This window comes from Lagopus muta, chromosome 25 (genome assembly GCF_023343835.1).
Source record: "Lagopus muta isolate bLagMut1 chromosome 25, bLagMut1 primary, whole genome shotgun sequence".
NCBI lineage: Eukaryota > Metazoa > Chordata > Aves > Galliformes > Phasianidae > Lagopus > Lagopus muta.
This window is the reverse complement of record NC_064457.1, coordinates 984,879-1,005,076: the sequence shown is the minus strand read 5'-3', so window position 1 is coordinate 1,005,076 and position 20,198 is coordinate 984,879. Positions and strand designations below refer to the sequence as shown.

Sequence of the window (20,198 nt, the reverse complement as noted above, 5' to 3'; positions counted from 1 at the left end):
ATGGGGATGGGGTCATGGGAAGGGAAGGGAAGGGAAGGGAAGGGAAGGGAAGGGAAGGGAAGGGAAGGGAAGGGAAGGGAAGGGAAGGGAAGGGAAGGGAAGGGAAGGGAAGGGAAGGGAAGGGAAGGGAAGGGAAGGGAAGGGAAGGGAAGGGAAGGGAAGGGAAGGGAAGGGAAGGGAAGGGAAGGGAAGGGAAGGGAAGGGAAGGGAAGGGAAGGGAAGGGAAGGGAAGGGAAGGGAAGGGAAGGGAAGGGAAGGGAAGGGAAGGGAAGGGAAGGGAAGGGAAGGCTCCCCACGGCCATGCAGAGTGCTCAGGTGGGCACCACCTGCTCTCACTACTCCCAGCCAGCGCTGGCCCCGCTCCTGCTGGATCTGAGCCCCCATGGGGCTGAACCTCCTTCCTGCCCCCGAAGCCTGGGAGCATCGAGTAGGAGGGGTCCCTTCTGCAGACCCCCGGCTGCTGCCCCGTCTCTGCTGGTCTGCTCTTCCCTCTGCTCCATCACACATCTTTGTGCCCGTTCCCACAGGGACGCAGAGTCCTCTCTGGGGATACGAGGAGGGGACACACGGGGGTGCGGGGAGGGGGCCGGGGGACGGAGGGGACACGAGCGGGACGGAGCCGTGCCGGGTTTTTCCGGCGGGGCTGCCAGGCTGTGCAGCATTCCGGAGTACCAGGCATTTGCTCGGCGGGCCGTGCCAGCAGGCATTGGCAGGTTTGGAGCTTCGCAGCGATTCCAGGCACAGATGTCCTTGTTTTAACTCCTCGCCGATGAATCCTGGCAGGCCGCGCTGGGGGAGGGGGCGGCTCGGCAGCCCCCGGTGCACCGGGGCTCGCTGCCAGCCCGACCCGCCCCGACGGCCGCTCGGGGGACACCGGCGAACCCGGGGCCGCCCCGCGCAGACGGGGCCGCCGCAGCCCCCCTCGGCCCTTCGGGGACCCTGGAGCGGTTCGGGCCGTAGGGGCGGACCCGATGGCGGCGGCGGTCCCGGCTCCGCAGCTCGGCGGGCTCCCAGAGCCGGCAGCATCCGTTTTTTATGGTATCTGCAATTTTGGCAGAAATCTGTCTTTAATTTAGCTGTCCATATAAAAATCCGCACTGTATAATAATGAACAGATGCCATGAAATTTAAACTGAAGCAATGACTCCTCCTTCCCCCCCCCTCGGCTGGCACTCGCCGGTGGCAGCGGCGATCGGAGCTGGCGCTGCCCTCGCGCCCCCGCTGCGCTCCGAGGGGTCGGGCCGGGCGGGCGGGGGGCACCGGGACGGGTCGGAGCGAGAGCCGGGGGCGGATGGGGGAATCACCCCTATCCTGGTCCTGCCCGGAGGAACCCGGGCTGAGCACGATAGAAACGCGCTCGTCGTGCTCTGCCTGTCCTGTGCTGTGAGGATTACCGGTGACCCCCGCACCGACCCTCGGAGCGGCTTTAGTCCCGTGGTCACACGGAGCCGCGGCTGCTACCGGCTCGCTCCGGTGGAGACGGGCACCGGAGCCGTACAACGAAACCTCACACCTCGCCCGTGTGCTGGAGCGAGATTTACACCGGAGCCGAGCGCTCCGTGCGGGGCCGCATTGCGGGGCCGCTCCGAGCCCGAGCAGCCGGGAGAAATCCCGCATCTCCGCGTGTCGCTGGGCGCTGGCAAACAGAATTCCCGGGAATTAAAATATAAACGGCAGCGCCCAAACGGAACCGTTCAAGCCCGGCCCGGCCGCACCGCACAGAGCCTCTCGGCCCCGGCACCACAGCCCGGCGCTGTTCCCCCCGGGGAAAACGTTCCCTTCCCGAGGACGGGCGGGAGCCGTCGGAAGAGGCTTCGTCCGTCTGGGGGAACGGGGCCGGGGCTGCTCGGTGGGGCCGGGTCCAATTCTTTGGGGCAGGAGCGGACCCGCTTTCCGTCGGGCCGCTGCCAGCGAACCGCGGCCCCGAACTTGCCAGTTTTCCCCGAACCCCGAGGGGTGCGGGCACGCGGCCCACGCCGCCAACACGCGTGTTTTCCACAGAAGAAGCCGGGGGATCCACTCCCGCACAGCGGCTCCGTGGGGCCTGGCGCCGAGAGAGCCCACTCCGCGGCCCCGCTCGGAGTCCGGTGGGGGGAGAGGGGGAGGGGCAGAGTCCCGGTGTCGGGGACGGGAAATGGACCGGCGCCGGTTGGCAGCGGGAGGCGGACGGGCGCGGAGCCCGTTCAGCACCACCGCTGCGGACAGCTCCGCGCCGGACACGTGGCTCCGGGCGCCGCGAACCGAACCGACGGGCGGCGGAACCGGGAGCCGCGCCGGGCTGCGGGCAACGCGGCGCCAACGACCGTCGGTTTGTCCATCGCCGGTCCCGCGGAGCGGTGCCCGCCCCGATTCGGCGGAGCGAGGCCGGTCCCGGAGCCGCCGTCCCCGGGGAGCGGAGCGGTGCCACGCCCGAGCCGGCACCGAGCTCCGGTTCCCGGTGTCCTTATTGGCACGGGGGGGTGGAGGGGTGGGGGGGACACCTCCTCCCGGTCCCGGGGGGGACACCCGTGGGGCAGAGCCGCGTTATATCAGCGCCGCCCCACCGCGGGCCGCGCACTCGGGCGCCGGGCACGGCTGGAACGGCGGAACGAGCGGCGGAACCGGAGCGGAGCAGGACGGGGAACGCGGGGCGCGGGGCGGGGGGGGGATCGTGCCGCTGCCCCCGGTCGGAAGGAAAGCGGCGAAGGCGGCGGAGTCAACATTGAATATTTATTAATCGCCGTCGAAGGACGCTCGGTAATTACAGGGCCGAGCAGTCCGGGCGGGGGGCGCCGGGGGCGGTGCATGCAGAGGTGGTGCCGGGACCCCCGGCCCCGCGCCCCGAGCGATGTCCGCGGTGCGGCGGGGGGCGGGCGCGGGGGGGCTCTTGCATATCGTTGGCCATAGATATTTATTAATCGAAATGAAACGGAACAGAAACACGAAAGCACTTCTGGTGTCGGACAGGCGGGTCCCCTTTGCTACAACTGTTTGTTTGTTTGTTTTTAGTTTGTTTGTTTCTTTGCCGTTTTTTTCTTTTCCTTTTTTTTTTCCTTAATTTTTTTTTTGCTTTTTTTTTTTTTTTTTTTTTTTTGCAAAACTTTTTTTTCCCTTTTTTTTTTTTAAAACATTTCTCAGAAATTCTCCTCCTTCCCTGCTCTCTAAAAATGCTGGTTTCTCTACGGTGGTGCGGGCAGCTTCACCAACAGCCTCATTTCTCCGCTTTCACGGCATCTCCCGACCGAAGGGATCCGTCCAGCCGGGCACAGCGCCGGGCCGGGGGCCGTCAGCCCCTCCGCATCCCCCCCATCCCCGCCGCTCCCGCTTGCATCGCTGCGGGCTGCCCTGCGCCGTGCCTCGGCTCCGCCAGCTCGAGAAAACCGGGCCGGCTTTGCATTATTTTTATCTCCTTTTCTTTTTTTTTCTCTGCGTTCGTTTCTTTTTTTTTTTTTTTTTCTTTTCCTTTTTTTTTTTTCCTTTTTTTTTTTTGTTTTGTTTTCCGTTTCGTGATTTTTTTTTTCCTTTTTTTTTTTTTTTCTTTTTCCTTTTTTTTTTTTCTTTTTTTTTTTTTAAACAGGTAAAAAAACGTCCTGACACACGCACACACACTGCGAGAGGAACTCCGGGCACCGGGGGAGGGGGGCGGGAGCGGGGCCGGGCCGGACCCCCCCAAAGCAAAGTGCATCTGTGAGCGTCCGCCGGGCCGGGCCTGCTTGCATAGATAGAAATATTGGAATCTCCGTTTCGCCTCTTTATTGCTTCGGAAAGTTTCGCTCCGCGCCGCAGCGCGCTCTCCTCTCGCTCCCACGGGGTGTCCAACGCTCGGGGGGGCTCACGGCGGCGGAGGGGGGGGAAACGGCCCAAAACGGTGCGGGGTGGAGAAGGGGGAGGGGGGTGCGGTGGTGGAGATGGGGAGAGAGAAATAAGAAACGAAATAAATAGGAAACGACGCGGTTTTGAGCCAGAGCCCCGGGCCGGGCTGCGTGCGCTCCTTGTCGCTGCCCCCCCGGGGGTGGAGGGGGGGTGGAAGGGGGTAAACGATAATAATTAAAAATGAATAAATAAAGGAAAATGGGTCCGAAATTAAAAAAAAGGAAAAAAAAGAAAAAAGAAAAGAAAAAAAGGAGGGGAAATGGTTCAAAAAGGAAAAGAAAAAAGAAAAAGGAAAAAATGATCCGAAAAAAAAAAAGGGGGGGAGGGGGGGAGGAGGGTGGGGGGGCAATAATCGTCCGAAAAAGGGGGAAATGGTCCAAAAAAAAGCACTTTGTCCCCACGGGGCTCAGGACCCGCTGCCGGGTCCCGCTATTGCACCAAAGCCCGCGGCGGAGCCCCGGGGGGGTCAGTTGTGGAAGAAGGCGTTGAGCTCCTCGTACATGGGGCCCCGCTCGTGCGGGAGGTTGCATATCGTAGGGGAAGAGGTTCTCGGAGTGCACCCCCCCGCGCACCCCCGCCGAGCCGAAGACCAGATTGTGGCCGGCGGGGCGGGAGCCGGGCAGCGCCGAGTAGTGCATAGAGTAGTGGTAGCTTTTCTCGTGGTCGGGGGAAGAGTCTTGCTTGAGGGAGAAGTTGCCGTTAATGCACAGCGGGGGGCTGAGCCCGCCGTCGTACTCCGAGCTGTTTGTAATCGGGGGACGCGTTGCCGTAGAGGCTCTCGTAAGCGGACGCGCAGTAGCTGTGTGTCCTCAGCCCGTGCGAGCCCGGCCCGGCGGGCGGGGGGCACTGAGCGGCGGCCAACCGCGAGCAGGGATAGGGGTAGGGGTGCACGGCGAACGACGCGTTGGGGCCGTGGTAGCGGCCGCCCTCCTGGCCCTGCTCCGTCAGGAAGTTGCGGGAGTTGAGCTGCAGGCAGCCGGCCACCAGGTTGGTGGTGGGCTGCGAGAGCCCCTTGCACAGAGTCTGCACGTAGGAGACCAGGTCGGGCCGTTTGCCCGAGCGCAGGATCTCGGAGAGAGCCCAGATGTAGTTCTTGGCCAGGCGCAGCGTTTCGATCTTGGAGAGCTTTTGGGTCTTGGAGTAGCAGGGCACGACCTTGCGCAGGTTGTCCAGGGCCGCGTTCAGGTCGTGCATGCGGTTCCGCTCGCGGGCGTTCGCCTTCTGCCGCCGCAGCTTGGAGCGCTCCAGGCGCGCCTTGGTCATCTTGCGCTTCTTCGGGCCGCGCTTCTTGGGCCGCTCGCCCTCCGCCTCCTCCAGGCCTTCCTCCTCCTCCTCCTCCTCCTCCTCGTCCCCGCCTAGCTCCCCTTCCTCCTTGCTCTCCCCCAGCGAGCCCTCGGGCGGCTCCTCGGGGAGGGCGCAGCCCTTACCCTTCCGCTCCTCCTTGTCGCTGCGGGCATCCTCCTCGCACTCCTCGGCCCAGCTGGAGAATTTCTGAACTTCGGGGATCAGGCTGGGCTCGCTGAAAAGTCGCGTCAACATGATGGCTGCAGCGGGGGGGCAAAGAGCGCAGCGTTACCGCGGAGCTCCGCACCACACCGCGCAGAGCCGCCGTTCCCCGCCGCCGGCAGCGGCCCCCGATGCGGCGAAAACGAATGCGCCTCGGGGCCGCCCTCCGCCGCCCCCCGCCCGGGTTCGCAGGCACCGGGGGCACCGGGGCGACGCTCGGGGCGGGGCGCCGCGCACCGGGTGCCCCCCTCCGTCTTTCCCCCCGCCGCCGCCCCCCCTCCGTGCTCTCTCCCCTCCCCGCCGCCGCCGCCGCCGCTCCCGCTGCCCGGGCCGGGCCCCGGTTCCCACCGCTGCGCCCCCCGCCCCGCGCCCCCCCTCGCCCCGCGGGTCGCGGCCCCGCTTGGACGCCTCCAACTTTTCGGACGCGGAGCGGAGCGGCTCCGGCCACGGTTCCACCACAGCCGCCGTCCCGGGGCCGGAGCGCAAAGCCGCGGCCGTGCCCCCCCCCCCCCTCCGCACCTCGGCCCCCTCCCCTCTCCCGTGCTCCCTCCCCTCCACCCGCCCCGGGCCCTTCCTCCGCACCCCACCGCCCGGGGCTCCGGCGGAGAGCGGCCCGCAAAATGCGGCGGCACCGAACGGCGACGCGGCGGGGGGCGGCGGGGGCGACCGGGGCAAGGCCCCCCCCCGGGGTGGGGGGGTCTGGGGGGGACGGGCGGTGGTCCCGGCGGGGTCGCTCCCCGGGGCTGAGAGGTGCGGCGGGCCGGGGCGGGGGGGCGCCGCCCGGGGCGGGGAACGGGGGCGCCGCGGGGGAGCGGGGGGGGCGGCTCAGCCGGGCGGAGGCCCCCGGGGGCGGCGGCTCGGCGGTTCCGAGGCGATTTCGTTGATGCGGTGCGGCCGCCGCTGCCCGCTCCGTCCCGGCGGGACCGCACCTCACCGGGAGCCCCGGGCGCGGCCACCGCGGGGGGGGGAAGGCGGGGGGAAAATGCCCCGAACCCCCCGGGAGGAGTCGGGGGGAAAATGCCACCTGCGGGGCCGGCGGGGATGGGGAGAAGAGAAGGATGGGGGGAGAACGAAAGAAGGGGAAAAAAGGGCGAGACGTGGCGGAGAAACCAAACCAACATGGAAGTTGCCTTTTCTCCATTCAAGTTTCCTCGCTGCCCTCCCAGCCCTCCACTTCTTACATAACTCACCTTCGGCGCTGACTGGAGGAATTCTTATTTCATTGTTCCCAGCATCTTCTGGGAGCGGGACGCGGCTCCTTGAGGTGCTCCAGCCTCCTGCAGTCCTCTATCCAAAAGGAGGCGAGAGTGGCATCTCTACCCAGCAAAGGGGGGTACCAGCTCTGCTGCCAGTGCCATATGGTTGGCACGTCATGCGCGAGAGCTATCACATGAGAGCTAATGATTGACATGCGCTTGCATTCAGGGAGATTTGTCTCTCTGGGGAAGGAGGACTCGCCATCTGTCACTCTGTACTCAAAAAAAAAAAAAAAAAAAAGAAAAAAAAAAAGAAAAAAAAAGAAGAAGAAGAAAAAAAACCCCTTCCAAATCTACAGATCTGCCTACACGCCGCAAAATGGGACCTGGGCGAGATGCAGGCGATAGCAGGGCTGGGGCTTAACAATGGAGCGCAGGCAGGGCGCTGGAACCGGGCCTCACGGGGCGGCCTGTGTGTGCTGGGGGCAGCTGGAGGTGCCGGCTGAGGGGGGATGCCACAGGGACCCTCACTGCGAGCTGGCATCGGCGGATGGCTGCACACAGCGCGTGGCTCGCGTCCGCGTCCGCTGCTGCAGAACGGGGCCCGGCGTGGGCTGGGGGGCTGCGGGTGGGCACAGCCCGTGGGAGGTGGCGGTGCGGTCGGTGCCCGTTTTGGCCGTGCTGGTGTGGGCAGAGGGTGCGGATGGCACGGGGAGGGCTGTGGGTCTCCATGTGTGGTGGCATCGCCGTCCACCCCGGACCCCTCCGGCACCCCTCGGGCTGTGCAGCTCTGCCATCTTTTCTCTGCAAACCCGGCCGCGCAGCCCTGCATGAACGCATCCAGTCTTCAGCACCCTCCTACGTGTGTGCACGCGCAGGCATGTGTGTGTACATGCATGCAGGTTGCATGCGTGCACGTGTGTGAGCCACCTCTGCCATGCAGCGGGGCACGCAGTGAACCCTGAGGCCGCGGGTCCCCCAGCGCCAATGGCTGAGGCCGTGCTGTGCTGCAGTGCCACCCACGAGGCCTTTGTCTGCCGTGTGCTGCTGGCCCTCTCCAGTCCCCTGCCCCTGTGCGGCGCACTGGTGCTGCTGGCACATCTTGGTGTCCCTGGAAGCCACCGATCCCCGGCCCCCGGCCCTGCAATCAGCCCCATGCGTGTGCTCTGGCCCCCCGTGGCAGTGCCTTGTTGAGGGCAGGAGGAGGTGACCACGTGTCACCACAGACTGCGGGTCCCTGCGGGCTGCACCACGCACCCTGTACTGTGTGCTGAATGGGGACACATCCCAAGGCAGAGCATGGGGACACCCACAGGTGTGCTGCATCCCTGGGTCCCCCGCTGCAAGCTCTGCCCTGGGGCTGTCACCACTTCCTGGCCACTACAGCTTTGCTTGGCTCTGTCCCCTCTGTCCCTGACTCGAGTGACGCAGATGACAGCCCCATGTCCCCAAACGGGCCTGGCCACACTGTAGGGACACAGTGGCAGTGGTGACAGCGGGGGTTGCCACCTGCCTGCAGACAAAGGACTCTTCGTGCCCATCCGCGGGGTCTGTGCCAGCGGCCACATCTCCCACCGCCCCGGTGCAGGCGACAGGGCTGGCATGTGACAGGGGACCTCCACCAGCAGTGTGTGTGGGGGACACCTCGTGCTGTCACTCACGGCTGTGCCCAAGCAGATGGCACCTGGGCTGAGGCTGAGGAAGGCAGGGCCCGGCCGTGCCGGTGTCAGTGCCATGTCTACCCGCAGTGCCCTGTGAGGGTGAGCACAGCACATCGCGGCGCTTCCCACGGCGCAGCTCCAGCTCGCTCTGCCTGTGCCCCCCGAGTCCCCTGAGCTCTCCAAGCCCAGGGTGCCCACAGGGCTTTGGGGCCGCCTGAGGCTGAGGAACTGTTTGAGGGTCGGTGAGAACCACAGCCACGCGGGGACAGGGACAGGAGGAGCCCCACGTCGCAGCCGTCGCATCCATGCCACCTCATTAGCAGCAGGCGCGTGGTGAGGGCTGGGAGCGGGCCGGAGCCTCATCAGCATGCACAGCCGCTTGGAGAGAGAAGAAAGTGGAGACATGAAACGGGGAGAGCAGATGAAAGGGGCGCGGGGAGATGAAAATCCAAACTGGCTGCTTAATTGCTCCGGGGCTGCAGTGGAGGTGGAGAGCTTCAGCCAGCCCGTGAGGGACCTCCGTGCCGTCCCCACGCTGTCCCCTCCACTGGAGGAGGGGCAGAGCACAGCGGCCCCATCCAGATTTGGGAGCAGGGCTGTGTTCACAGGCTCCGGCCTGACACGCTGTGGGGATGGGGTTGCAGGTGAGGCCGTGTGATCTCTCCAGGCACCAGAGCCGGGCGCCGTGCTGCCCAACGGAGCCCCTTCTTCTTACAGTTCCAGCCTTCCCCTCCATCCTGCAGCAGGAGGGCAGTGGATGGGGACAGTGCCCGGAGCTGTGGCATCGGCTGGAGGTGGGTGACGTGACTCGGCCGGAGGTGATGGGAGAGGACCTGTGGGCATTTGGGGGAAGACGGTCCGCCGCGAGGGCACCGCGCTGGGACACGGGGGGTCCTGGCCCCTCGCCGTGGGGCTGAGCGCAGCAGGGCTGATTCGGCGTCTCCCCGCGAGGCGCGGCGGGGGGGCTGTGCTGCCAGATGGAGCCGGCTCCGTGCTGCAATATTTCTGGGAGGTGAAGGCTGCGAGAGATGGATGCGAGCCGCGCGGCCACCGCTGGGGATGTGGCAGCACGGGAAGGAGCGGCAGGAGTCAAGCGTGCCTCTGTCACCGTCCCCATCCCTGTCCCCGTCCCCCGGGGGATGATCAACCTCAGGCCCCCGGATCAGCTCTGCCTCGTGGGACCCCTCCACGTGTGCGTTGGAGCCGGTGGTGAGCGGGTCCCCATCTGTGGGGCAGCGGCATCTCTGGGGACGGGGCCGTGGGGGCCAGGCCTGTGCCTGTCTGTGGTGGAACAGCGGCGACCTGGGTTGGACAGAGAGCCCCGGGGGGAGGAAGCGTGTGGCAGAGGGAAACTGAGGCACAGGGGGAAGAAAGGGGTGGCCCTGAAGGGAGAGGGGTCTGGACTCTGCCAGGAGCTGGGGGCTGCGTGTGAATTCCATTTCTTTTGCAGGAGGAGGACGGAGAGGGGTTGTGACCGACCGCAGGGCTCTGGACAGGACGCTGTCCCCTCTGCTGTCCCCTCCTGCCCGCTGTGACTCACACCAGCCATGGACTCGGTTTTATGGCATGAGGTGTTCATTGGGTGCACGACGACCTGGGAATTGTTTGGTGGGAAAGTGCTGGAGCTGCAACCATGCAGAGCTGGGGGGCTTCGGGGGGGGGGGGGGGGGGGGATGAGCGTCCTGGGTCACATGTGCCCTTCATCAGCCACCACCAGGCAGGGCGTGAGGCAATTCTGCATCACCGCAGCTCCTACCTGCGAGGTAGGTGAAAAGGCTGCCCTGTGCAGGCCACAGTGTGTCGTGATGTCACGACAGCCGGGCTACAACGTCACGATGGCCGAGCTGTGACATCAAAATGACTGGGCTACGGCTTCACTGTAACTGCATTGTGACGTCACAATGGCAGGGCTGTGACAACACAATGGCGGGGCCATGACGTCACAATGGCGGGGCTGTGACGTCACAATGGTGGGGCTGTGACGTCACAATGGCAGGACTGTGATGTCACAATGGCAGGGGTGGGAGCGCAGCAGTGCCACCGGCGCGGGCACAGCCATGTGTGGGTGACAAAGCGCTGCTGGCAGATGGCGTTTGCTCGGGGCTGCTGCAGGGATGGGGGGGGGGGCACGTGGTGCACGGATGCTGCCTGTAACTGTGCACCCCCATAGGACCCCCCCCCAGCCAGCACAGAGGTGCTCACCTCCCTCCAATGTCCCAGTGATGGTGGGGAGGTGGCTGTGCTGGCTCTGACAATGGATTGCAGTGGGGCAGGGGGCGCAGGCACACTGAGAAGGAGAAGCGGGGTGGCATCAGGAACAAAGGAGATGGTGCCCAGTAGGAGATTTGGGGCTGGGGGTGCCTGGCCTCTGCCCTGCTGGAGTCTTGAGCCAACAGCCCGTGGAGGGGATCCAGCCCTACGCTATCATTGTGGGGTTTGGCTCTCCTCACTCATCCCAGGGCGATCTGGGGTCTCCCCACTTCATTCAGCTTTTACTCCTCATCCTTGGATGCTTCAGGGGCGACCTGGGGGCCATTTTGGGTGCTCCAGGTACCACCATCCCTCCTCCTGCCGCTTCGGGGGGCCACCATCCCAGGGCACCTCGGGGACCCCCATATGGAGGAGTGTCGGATCCCCCATCCCAAAACCCCGTGCCATTCAGCAGGGAGCAGATTTGGGGAAGTTGAAGGGGGGGGGGGAAGGTTGGTGGGGGGGTGTAAATCTCCATGGCGACACGGTGACGACAGTCGCCATGGCGAGGCTGCGTGGCCCGGCCCGTTGCCATGGCGACGCGCCTGGCACGACGAGTCGCCATGGAGATGGCCGATGGATGGAGCGGTCCCCACGGCGGGGGCCCAGGGCCGGGATGGGGCCGTGGGTCGGGGGACCGAAGCCCCGCCGTGGGGCCACGTGGGGCCGCGTGCCCTCCCGGTGCGCGTGGGGCCGGGGCCGTGTGCCGCCGCGTGCCGCCGCCGCCCGGGTTCATTTGCACGAGGCTTTTCCACTCCAGTTCACACTACCATCTGACAAGCCCAACTTCTCATTTTCAGAGTAATCACTCCACTGCACTAATTGCACATGCAAATATGCAAATTCGTATTAATTAATTACTATACTAATTAGTTCTGTGGTATTTGCGAGTAATAAATCATTCGGAGGGAGCGGGAAGCTGGAGACCTGGCCCATTTACACTTCGCATAAAATTTTAATAGGCGCTCCGGCTGATCCGGGACAGCCGCGCCGCGCCGTGCTTAAAGGGCCAGAGCCGGGCTGCCATCGACTGCCCGCAGCCCCCGGTCCTGCTGAGGGGGTGGGCAAGGGAGGGGGGGGGGAGAGGGAGCGGCAAGCGAGGGGGGCACAGCGGGCGAGGAGGTGTGAAGGGATCGGGGAAACTGAGGCAGGCGGTGGGGCGGATGGGCGCTGGGCGCGGGGCTGCTCCATTCTACCGCCCCGCTGTGGGGGGGGGGGGAAGGGGGTCCGGCCGCTGCCCCCTCCCGACCCGCAGCTTCTGCCCGTGCTCCCCCTGCTGCCGAGCAGCCGCTCCCTGCCGCCACCTTTGGGGATTTTGCAAGCCTTTAATTGTCGTAAGCACAGATTAATTAAGCAGCGATAAACACAAACCCATGCATTATTGATGAATAAGGGTGAGTTCAGGTTGGTGCAAACGTTGTAATTAAATATAAACCTCAAGCTGCCCATTGTTAACTTACAAATTACATTACTATTGCGACATGTGTCGGGGCTCACACGGATGCGAGGGGGATCACACCCGGCACGGAGACCCCCATCACCCCACACCATCGCCCCCCACCCACCCAGCCCTGCTCCAGCCCCGACCCACTCGGCACCAGGAGGGCTCCATCCGTCCCAGCGCCGTCCTGCAGCTCCTGCTGAGCTGCCAGAAGGGCCCAGAGTGCAGCGTGACGTCCTGCTGCAGGGACATGGCATGCACAGGACCCTGCACACGTATGTGCACATCCCATGCACACACACATCCCATGCACACACACATCCCATGCACACACACATCCCGTGCACACACACATGTGCATCCCGTGTGCACATCTGGTGCGTACAATTCTGCACATCCCATGCACACACACACACCCCCCGTGCACACATTCGACACATGCACACACGTGTGCACATCCCTGCACACACACACGTGTGCACACCACACACACACACACAGCAGCTCCCACTCCACCACAATGCCCCCCCCCACCCACAGGGGCTCACCTTCCCGCAGCCCCACATCCTCACACAGGAGCAATGGCTGCAGCCTGCACTGACCGCCCCCCTTCACAGCTGCCCATCACAGTGTCTCCAGGGCCCCCACCTGCTGCCCCCTCCCCCTTCCCCATGCATTCCTCTGTCTGGATTTGCACCCAAAACCCCCTCACCCAGGACCCCTCCTTGACACAGAGGTGCCACCCTCATGGCAGGGTCCACATCTCCCCATCCCTTCCATCGTGGTCACCCCCATCCCCACATGCATCCAGGCCACCCTCATCCCACAGGGACCCTGGGGGCACTCTGTGCTGGGGACAAATCACAACAATGGTGGGGGGGCTTGGGGGGGGTGGTTGGGGGGGGGAGAGCTCGCGAGATGTGCGCGCCCGGCTGCTCCCAGAGTGCCCCTCTCTGGGGCGGCGGGGTAGCGGGGCTGGCAGCTGTTAGCTATTTATTAACCAGTCATGGTTAAATTGGTTTATAAATTAACAGATGTTTTAACTTTATTCTTTCTTCTGGGAATGGAAGCAGCAAACTGGTCCGTGTTTGGCGGCTGGGCTCAGCGTGGGTCGCCCACCCTTTCTGGGAGGGTCCTTATAGGGTGGGGGGGAATGGGGAGGACGGCCCCCAGCCCAGCAGGGCCCCTCATTCCAGCAGGACACAGCGGTGGTGATGGCAGTGGGGTGGGCATGGGGCAGTGGGTACGCGGGGTCGCCTCCCCCGGCAGCACCTGGGGCTTTTGGAGGACGTGCTGCAGGCGGGGAAACTGAGGCAGGGCCGGGGGTGCCCCGCGGTTTTCTCTCATTGCTGCCCCCTGGGAGCCGGGTTTTGGGGTCCCCACCCATTTAACCTCGCAGCCTCCAGGGCAGGATGAGCCCGGCTCCGCGTGCCCGGTGCGCTGCGTCCTCCCCGGTGCTGACCCGATGCCCGCAGACCCGGGGAGGACCAGGAGAGCCGCTCCGGTGCCTTTTCGCTTCCCCACCCCCGGGCCCCGCCGTGCCACCGCGCCGGGGCTGACACCTGCCGGCCGAGCGCAGCAGCGCCGGTGGCACCGGGATACGGGAGCGGGGCCCCTGCCCACCTCCTGGCGACAAGGCGTTGGGAGCCCCCGACGTGCAGGGACCGGGGTCGTGCCCTTCTTCTCCATTCCCCCCACCCGGCGTCCTGATGGGGACATGGGGACGCGACCCCGCTCCGCGCCTTCCCTGGAGCCCCCTGGGTTTGAAGGGAAATGGGTGAGAGCCCCCAGCCCTTGAGGGCAAAGCCCCCTTGGTGTATGGGGCGGGAGGGGGTTGGCGGGTTGCAGCTCCACCGTCTTTCCAGCGCTGCTCTGTGCCTCAGTTTCCCCACAGCACACGGAGGGATGCTGGGGTGTGGGGGGGGCGCGACTCCCAGTGCAGCACCATTTAGGGGGAAGGAATGGGCAGCAGACCCTGACCCCTCTTTCTCCCTGTGGCTTCTCCCGGAGGGCGGCTCCCAGCACGGAAGGGGTTAAGGCCCCCTCGACCCCCCCCTCCCCCTCCCCACTGCTCCCCCGCGCGCTCCCACGCGTGTTCCCACTCCCGCACCTCCTCTGCACCCCAGGGAGCGCTCGGCCCCCGCCCGCCGCCCCCGCTGCACTTTGCGGGGATGAGGGGGTTGGGAGGAAACGTAGGAGGGGGGCGGACCCCAAAAGTGCCCCCCCCCAAAAACCCCACTTTCTGCAGGACCCCCAACAGCCCGGGCAGGGAGGATTGCCATGGATGGGACAAAAGGGTTCCCCGGGATGGGGGGCACGGGGGGCACGGAGGCACCCACTGACCCCCCCCCCAAACCCCGCCCCATCCTTGGCCCCGCCCACACCGCTGCCCAGCCCCCTCCCACCCGGCACTCACCTTTCGGACCGAGTCCCGCCATCCTCCTGTGCACCTCCCACGTGCGCGGCCCCGCCATGCTCCATCCTCGCTCTGACCTGTCCCCACGATTCCCCGTCCCCAGGATGCTACGTCCCCACCGTGTTCCAGCCCTACGCATCCCCACCCCACAACACCGCACCCCTCCCGCACCCTGTCCCTGCAGCGCCCCATTCCCCCATAGGATCCCACCACCACCCCCCATCCCCACATCTCTCCATCCCCGCAGTGCCCGTCCCTGTGGCCGCGCTGTCCCCATAGTGGCACCGAAGCTCCCATTCCTCCCAGTGCTGGCAGGTGGGGGGTGAGCGCTGCCTCCCGCACCCTGCTGCTATTTTTACTTTCTCTGCAGGAGGATTTGCTGCTGCACGGAGCTGCAGCCCCCACGGCACGGCACGGCACGGCACGGCACGGCATGGCACGGCACGGCATGGCACGGCACGGCACTGCTCCGGAGCAGCCCAAGGAGCTGCAGGGCTCAGCCAATATTGACACCACAAAGAACAGGTCCACACCATTGCCATTTTGCAGTGTGGCTGTACGTAGAAGCATGCAATGGGGCAGTGGCTGCAGCGCCACGTTCCAACCCCATCGCCGTGACCCGGTACCCATCCCAGCTGTGCCCACAGCGACAGAATGGGAGCAGGTGGGGGCCGCTCCCAGAGCTGTTATTGGGGCTGTGGGTGCTCGCAGTGCTGCAGAGCGGGGAGGGGACCCGGCCACCCCCTCACACTGCGCCTTCGTGCGCGGGAGGAGAGGGAACGGCAGCGGGAAGGAGCCCGGGAACCTGTTGCCATAACAACCACGGGTCCCACACTGGGGAGCAGGATGGGGACAGGGAGGATGCTCAGGGTTTGGCACAGGGTGGCCAAGGGATCCTGGCTTAACCCCCCCCCCCAATACAGCACCCCCCCGGGGCTGTGCCCGTGTCGGCAGCCCCTGGCTGCTCTTGCACCGGGCCGCACGTGGTGCGCATGAGGCCGCGCTGTGCCGCGCAGTGCCGGGCGGCTGTTCCATGGCCCCGTGCCACAGGGGTAAATATGTTGCTGGAGCCACAGCTCCTGGCCCGCAGCCACTCGTGGCCGTTGGAACACCGGGAGATAAGAAGGCAGAGCCCGGCACCCCCCCCCCCCCCCCCCCTCTTTCCTTGCTTCGGTTTCCTCCACGCACTCGGCACCGCCCGGCCCTTCTGTCCCGTGTGTGACATCCAGCCGGCACCGGCCGTTTCCACACGGGGCTGGGAGCGCAGCGCGGCTCGTGTAGCATCGTGCAAGGAGCACGGGAAGGGCGGGGACACGGCTGGGGGCTGGAGCCGAGCCAGGGGTGGATGCGTCCCCGAGCCCGTGCCCCGACCAAAGTCACCTGGATTTTATGAGCGGTGGAACCGCAGATAAGTGGCTTTGGAGTCTTCTGTTCTTCCAGGAGAGGAGTTTGGGTTTGGGGGAATTTTCCATGGAGAAAACCACAGCGATCCAGAGCTGTGATCCTGTGACAGCACCGTGTTCTGCTTCTGCGACATCCCTGGTCCACGGCTCGTGGTGGTGGGGACCCTCAGCACACAGGCAATGGGACATTTCAGGATGCTGTGTCCTCATGCGCCCACGGGATCCACCCCCACAGATGCTCCCTATGGGGCTGACCACGTCCCCCAGGCAGACACTGTCCCATAGTAGGAGTCCCCGTGCCATGGGGCAGCCCCCAAAGCTGCACCCCTCAGTGTTCCACCCAGCCAGGCTGCCCACTCTGCCCTCCAGTTTGCAGAGAAACTGAAGCTCCAGGCGCTCGGATGCCCACAGCCACACACAGCCCTGTCCCGTTCCACGCAGTCACTGCGGTCGTCGTCCCCCCCCGGTGGGGAACGGGTTAAGGGGCCCGGCAGGCTCGAGCCCCCCTCCCTGGCTCCCCGAGGGCTCATTATCCATGGCCTCAGCCCCCCTGCCCGGGGGATGAATAATGCAGCGCGCTGGTAGGAGCCGTGTCCTCCCTCCCTCTCCTTCCTCCTCCTCCTCCTCCTCCTCGCGGCTCTGCCTTCCCCACCTCCCGCCGCTCAGTCCTCACCGTGCTCAGCCCGGGCGCTGCCGAACTCCGTGTGGCACCGGGCAGCAGCGCAGACCCTGCAGCCATGGACCCCAAGGACCGCAAAAAGATCCAATTCTCGGTGCCGGCACCCCCCAGCCAGCTGGACCCCCGCGCCGTGGAGATGGTGAGCGCAGGGTGACAGCGGGGTCACAGAGGGGTCCCCAGCATGGCACCGTGTTCCTGCTGACCCCGGGGAGTGAGGAACCGTGGGGTGCGGGTGGTGAGAGTGCCAGTGGTGTCCCATGGGTGCCCCGAGGTGGAGGAGAGCTGTGCAGGGGACAGGACGGGGACAGTGTGGGACGGGAGGGAAGGGATGGGACAGGGAGAGAGGGACGAGGAGGACTGGGGGGATAGAATGAGGGATGGAGGAGACCAGAGGGAGGGGATGGGGGTACAGAGAGGAAGGGACAGGGTAGGGGATGGGACAGGGAGACACAGGGACAGGACAAAGTGCTCCGAGGTCCTGTGCCAGCAGCGGATTTGTGCAGGAGTTGTGTGTGGGGATAGGGCAGGACAGGAATGGGACAGAAGGGAACGGCTGGGACAGAGCAGGCAGGAATGGACAAGAACAGGATGGGACAAGACAAGGGACTGTGCAGGCTGTGCCCAGCTGAGGGAACACCCCCAGGACGTGGCTCCTGTGCACCCTGGACCCACGGCTGTGTGGGGCTGGGGGCTGTGAGGGGCTCGGAGAGGTAGAGGACAGCACAGGGACCCTGAGATGGGGACACGGCCCCTCCGTGGGGCACTGCACCTGTCCCCAGCCCTGTCCTACTGAGCAGCCCATGGGATGGGGACACGATGGGGCTCAGGCCTGGGGCACTGGGTTGGGGACAGGGGACTGAGTGACATTGCTGTGCCTCAGATCCGCCGGCGGAGGCCCACGCCTGCCATGCTGTTCCAGCTCTCCGAGCACTCATCCCCAGGTGAGCCAGGACACAGACTGGTACCAGGTTGGGGACGGGAGGGGACATCGGGTGGCCCTGGGGGTAGAGGCAGCTGCTCCAGGGATGGGAGGTGTGAGCTGGGATGGGACAAAGCAGCTGGGATGTGACAGGGTGCCACAGGTGGGGTGGCAGGAATGGGACGTGGGGGTGGAGGTGGGACAGGTGTCTGTGCATGGGATGTTGTGGCAGGAATGGGACACGATGGCAGGGATGGGACCTCAGTGGCAAGGATGGGATGTGGTGCCACATCTGCTATGGGATGTCAGGGATGAGACACGGTGACGGGGGGGAGGGGGGTGGCTGGGGGTCACACATGGGATGGGGGGGCAGGGACAGGGCAGGGGCTGCAGCTCCAGCACCCGTCCTACCCACCCATTCTCTCCTGGCGCTGCGGATGTAGAGGACGAGTCCCTGCCCTACCAGGTGAGTGGGTTCCGTGCACCTCTGTCCCTACAACAGCTCCCAGCCCACCCCTGAGCCCCCTTGGCACCCCCCCCCCCCCCTCCCCATAGCACAGTCACCACAGCGTTATCGTGGTGCTGCAGCCCTGCCCCGTCCCAGTGCTTATCGCTTCCCTGCCTTCTGCTGGCCCTGGGGACGGACGCACGGCGCCGCGGGGACGGGGACATGAGAACGGGGACTGGGGTCAGGCTGTGGAGCTCAGGTCCTCACCACCGACCCCCCCAGTCTCCAGTGCAGTGCTCCCATCACAGGGACGCTACACTGGGGGTCTCTGTTACAGAGGTCTCCCTATGGGGGCTCAACATCAGGTCCCTGTTGCAGGGTGTCCTTAAAGGGTCCCAATCTTAGGGGTCTCATCCCACAGTCCCCATTGTGGGACCCTCACCAAAGTGCCACAGTCCCGGGGGGCTCCTCCCTAGATCCCCACAGTAAGATCCCCATCGTGACACCTCATCCTTGTGGGGTCACTGGTGTCCCCGATACGGGAGTGGCCATGTCCCTGTCCCCAATGCTGTCTGGTTGCTCTGTCCTGCAGCGAGCCTCCGGCGAGGGCTGCCTGCTGAAACCAAAGAGGACCAACCCGTGTGCCTACACACCACCCTCGCTCAAAGGTACCGTCCCCAAAGGCCAGGTCCTCCCCAGGGGACTTTTTGGGCAGCTCCCGGAGCTGGCTGAGCCCTCAAGCTGCTGTTATCTGGATGGGGAAATGGAGGGAAGGAGGGCAGGTGGGGTGGGTGCAGAGCAGTGGGCTGGGGGACCTGGGCACGCCACACCCCCGTGCCTCTCCCAGTGCTTCCCAGTGCTTCCCAGTGCTTCCCAGTGCTCCCGGTGCCAGAGCGGGGGCTGATGCCGGTGCCCCACAGCGGTGCAGCGCATCGTGCAGTCCCACCTGGAGAGCGGCCTGGCTGGAGGGGACAGCTCTGATGGAGAGCCCGATGACGGGGACCCTGAGCTGACCCGCACCTGCGACCCAGACAGCGCCCTCGAGCCTGGTAAGAGGGATGGTGACATGGGGACAAAGGCTGCAGCAGCCTGGGGGACGTCAGGATGTGGGACTGAGTGCTGGCAGCTGCCCTGGGGGGACATGGCTGCAGTGTCCCCTGCCATGTCCCGGAGCCATGCTGATGCCAGCCGGTTCCTCTGGCCCTGTTGTCTCCGGGGGGGGGAGGCATGCCTCCTCTGCCCCAGTTCATCTCTGCCCTTCTAAGAAGCCCTGGGGAGCCAGGCCAGAGCCGAGCGGAGCGTCTTCCCTGCCACCAAGGCACACAAGAGGAAAGGTAATGGGGACAGCACAGGGAGGGGAACAGAGGGGTTGGGAACACTGTGGAGATTGGAGTGGGAATGGGCCAGGGATGGTTCCACTCTGTTTGTTACACTGCACGGATGGGGACTCTGAGGATGGGGATACTGCTGGGATGGGGCCAGGGAAATTGCAAGGTTGGGGACACTGTGGTGATGGGATCCCTCTAAAGATGAGGTGATGGATGGGGCCACCTCAGGAACCCTGTGGGGAGAATGACACTGGAGATGGAGACTTTGTGGGAATGGAGACAGGGATGGGGCCACCATGGGGATGGGGACTCTGTGGGGATTCAGGACTGCTGCCATTCCCATGACCCTGATGCAGGCAGCACAGTGGCCGCCCCATCCCATGGTTGGCCACTGTCTCTCCTTCATCCCCCAGGGGGGCAGAAGGTGTCCTTTGCGGGAGGCATCGCTGAGCGCAGCGAGGACCTGAAGGCGCTGACGGTGTCCGACATCCCTGAAGACCCTGAGGACCCCGAGGGGGGCGAAGGCGACGAGGAGGAGCCGGAGGACGGCAGCGGTACGGGGTGCGGGGGATCCCTGCTCCCTTAGATGGCAGCAGGACCCCCGCCTGACCCCGTCGTCACCGCAGAGCACAGCGAGGAGCGGCGGCACGTGGGCCTGGCAGGCACGGAGCGCCGCCGTTCCCCAGTCCCGCTGGGCAACAGCTAGCCGGACCGCGGCCCGGCCGGGACCCCCACGGCCTGCCCCGCATCACCGCAGCTTCGCTCGCAGCCCCCGGCCCCGCTCGGAGCCTGCGCTTCGCGCGTGCCCCCGCATGGCTCCCGGCCCGGTTGGCGGGACCGCGGCCCCACACCGCTTCCACACCGTGGGGGCCGGCGGTGAGGCTGGGGTCCCAAGGCCGCGGCCCGCCCCGTGCCCCCTGCATGCAGCAACGCCCGAGCTGCGCCCCAATAAACGGCTGTACAGAGCGGTGTGCCCGTGCTCGGGGGGCAGCGGGGAGCTGAGGGGCGGCTGAGGGCGGGAACCGTGAGACAGCGCCGCGCACACAGCGGGATGGAGCCGCTCCCTGTGCCGCTTCTCCTGCCGGCTCCGCTCCGCTCC

The 20,198-nt window shown here is 65.6% G+C and overlaps 2 protein-coding genes across 5 annotated transcripts; one reads left to right on the top strand and one right to left on the bottom strand.

Moving 5' to 3' along the window:
* Window positions 1–4,204: 4,204 nt before the first annotated feature.
* Window positions 4,205–6,736, bottom strand: NEUROD2 (neuronal differentiation 2). The gene is given in 4 exon segments (XM_048927176.1): window positions 4,205–4,378; window positions 4,380–4,598; window positions 4,600–5,396; window positions 6,549–6,736. Coding segments are annotated over 3 exon segments (1,071 nt in total). The 5' UTR covers window positions 5,392–5,396; window positions 6,549–6,736; the 3' UTR covers window positions 4,205–4,318.
* Window positions 6,737–15,521: 8,785 nt separating this feature from the next.
* PPP1R1B (protein phosphatase 1 regulatory inhibitor subunit 1B) lies at window positions 15,522–20,138 on the top strand. Of its 4 annotated transcripts, none has more exons than XM_048927178.1 (8): window positions 15,522–16,543; window positions 17,285–17,345; window positions 17,761–17,789; window positions 18,364–18,439; window positions 18,692–18,820; window positions 19,040–19,105; window positions 19,513–19,653; window positions 19,726–20,138. In XM_048927178.1, exons 1-8 carry the CDS (start codon window positions 16,463–16,465, stop codon window positions 19,803–19,805), a joined length of 663 nt encoding a protein of 220 aa, XP_048783135.1. In that variant the 5' UTR covers window positions 15,522–16,462; the 3' UTR covers window positions 19,806–20,138. The 4 variants fall into 4 exon arrangements, with proteins under 4 accessions (XP_048783135.1, XP_048783137.1, XP_048783136.1 ...); XM_048927180.1 differs by having other exon boundaries at window positions 15,523–16,543; window positions 17,767–17,789; XM_048927179.1 differs by having other exon boundaries at window positions 15,525–16,543; window positions 17,767–17,789; window positions 19,037–19,105.
* The last annotated feature ends 60 nt before the right edge of the window (window positions 20,139–20,198 follow it).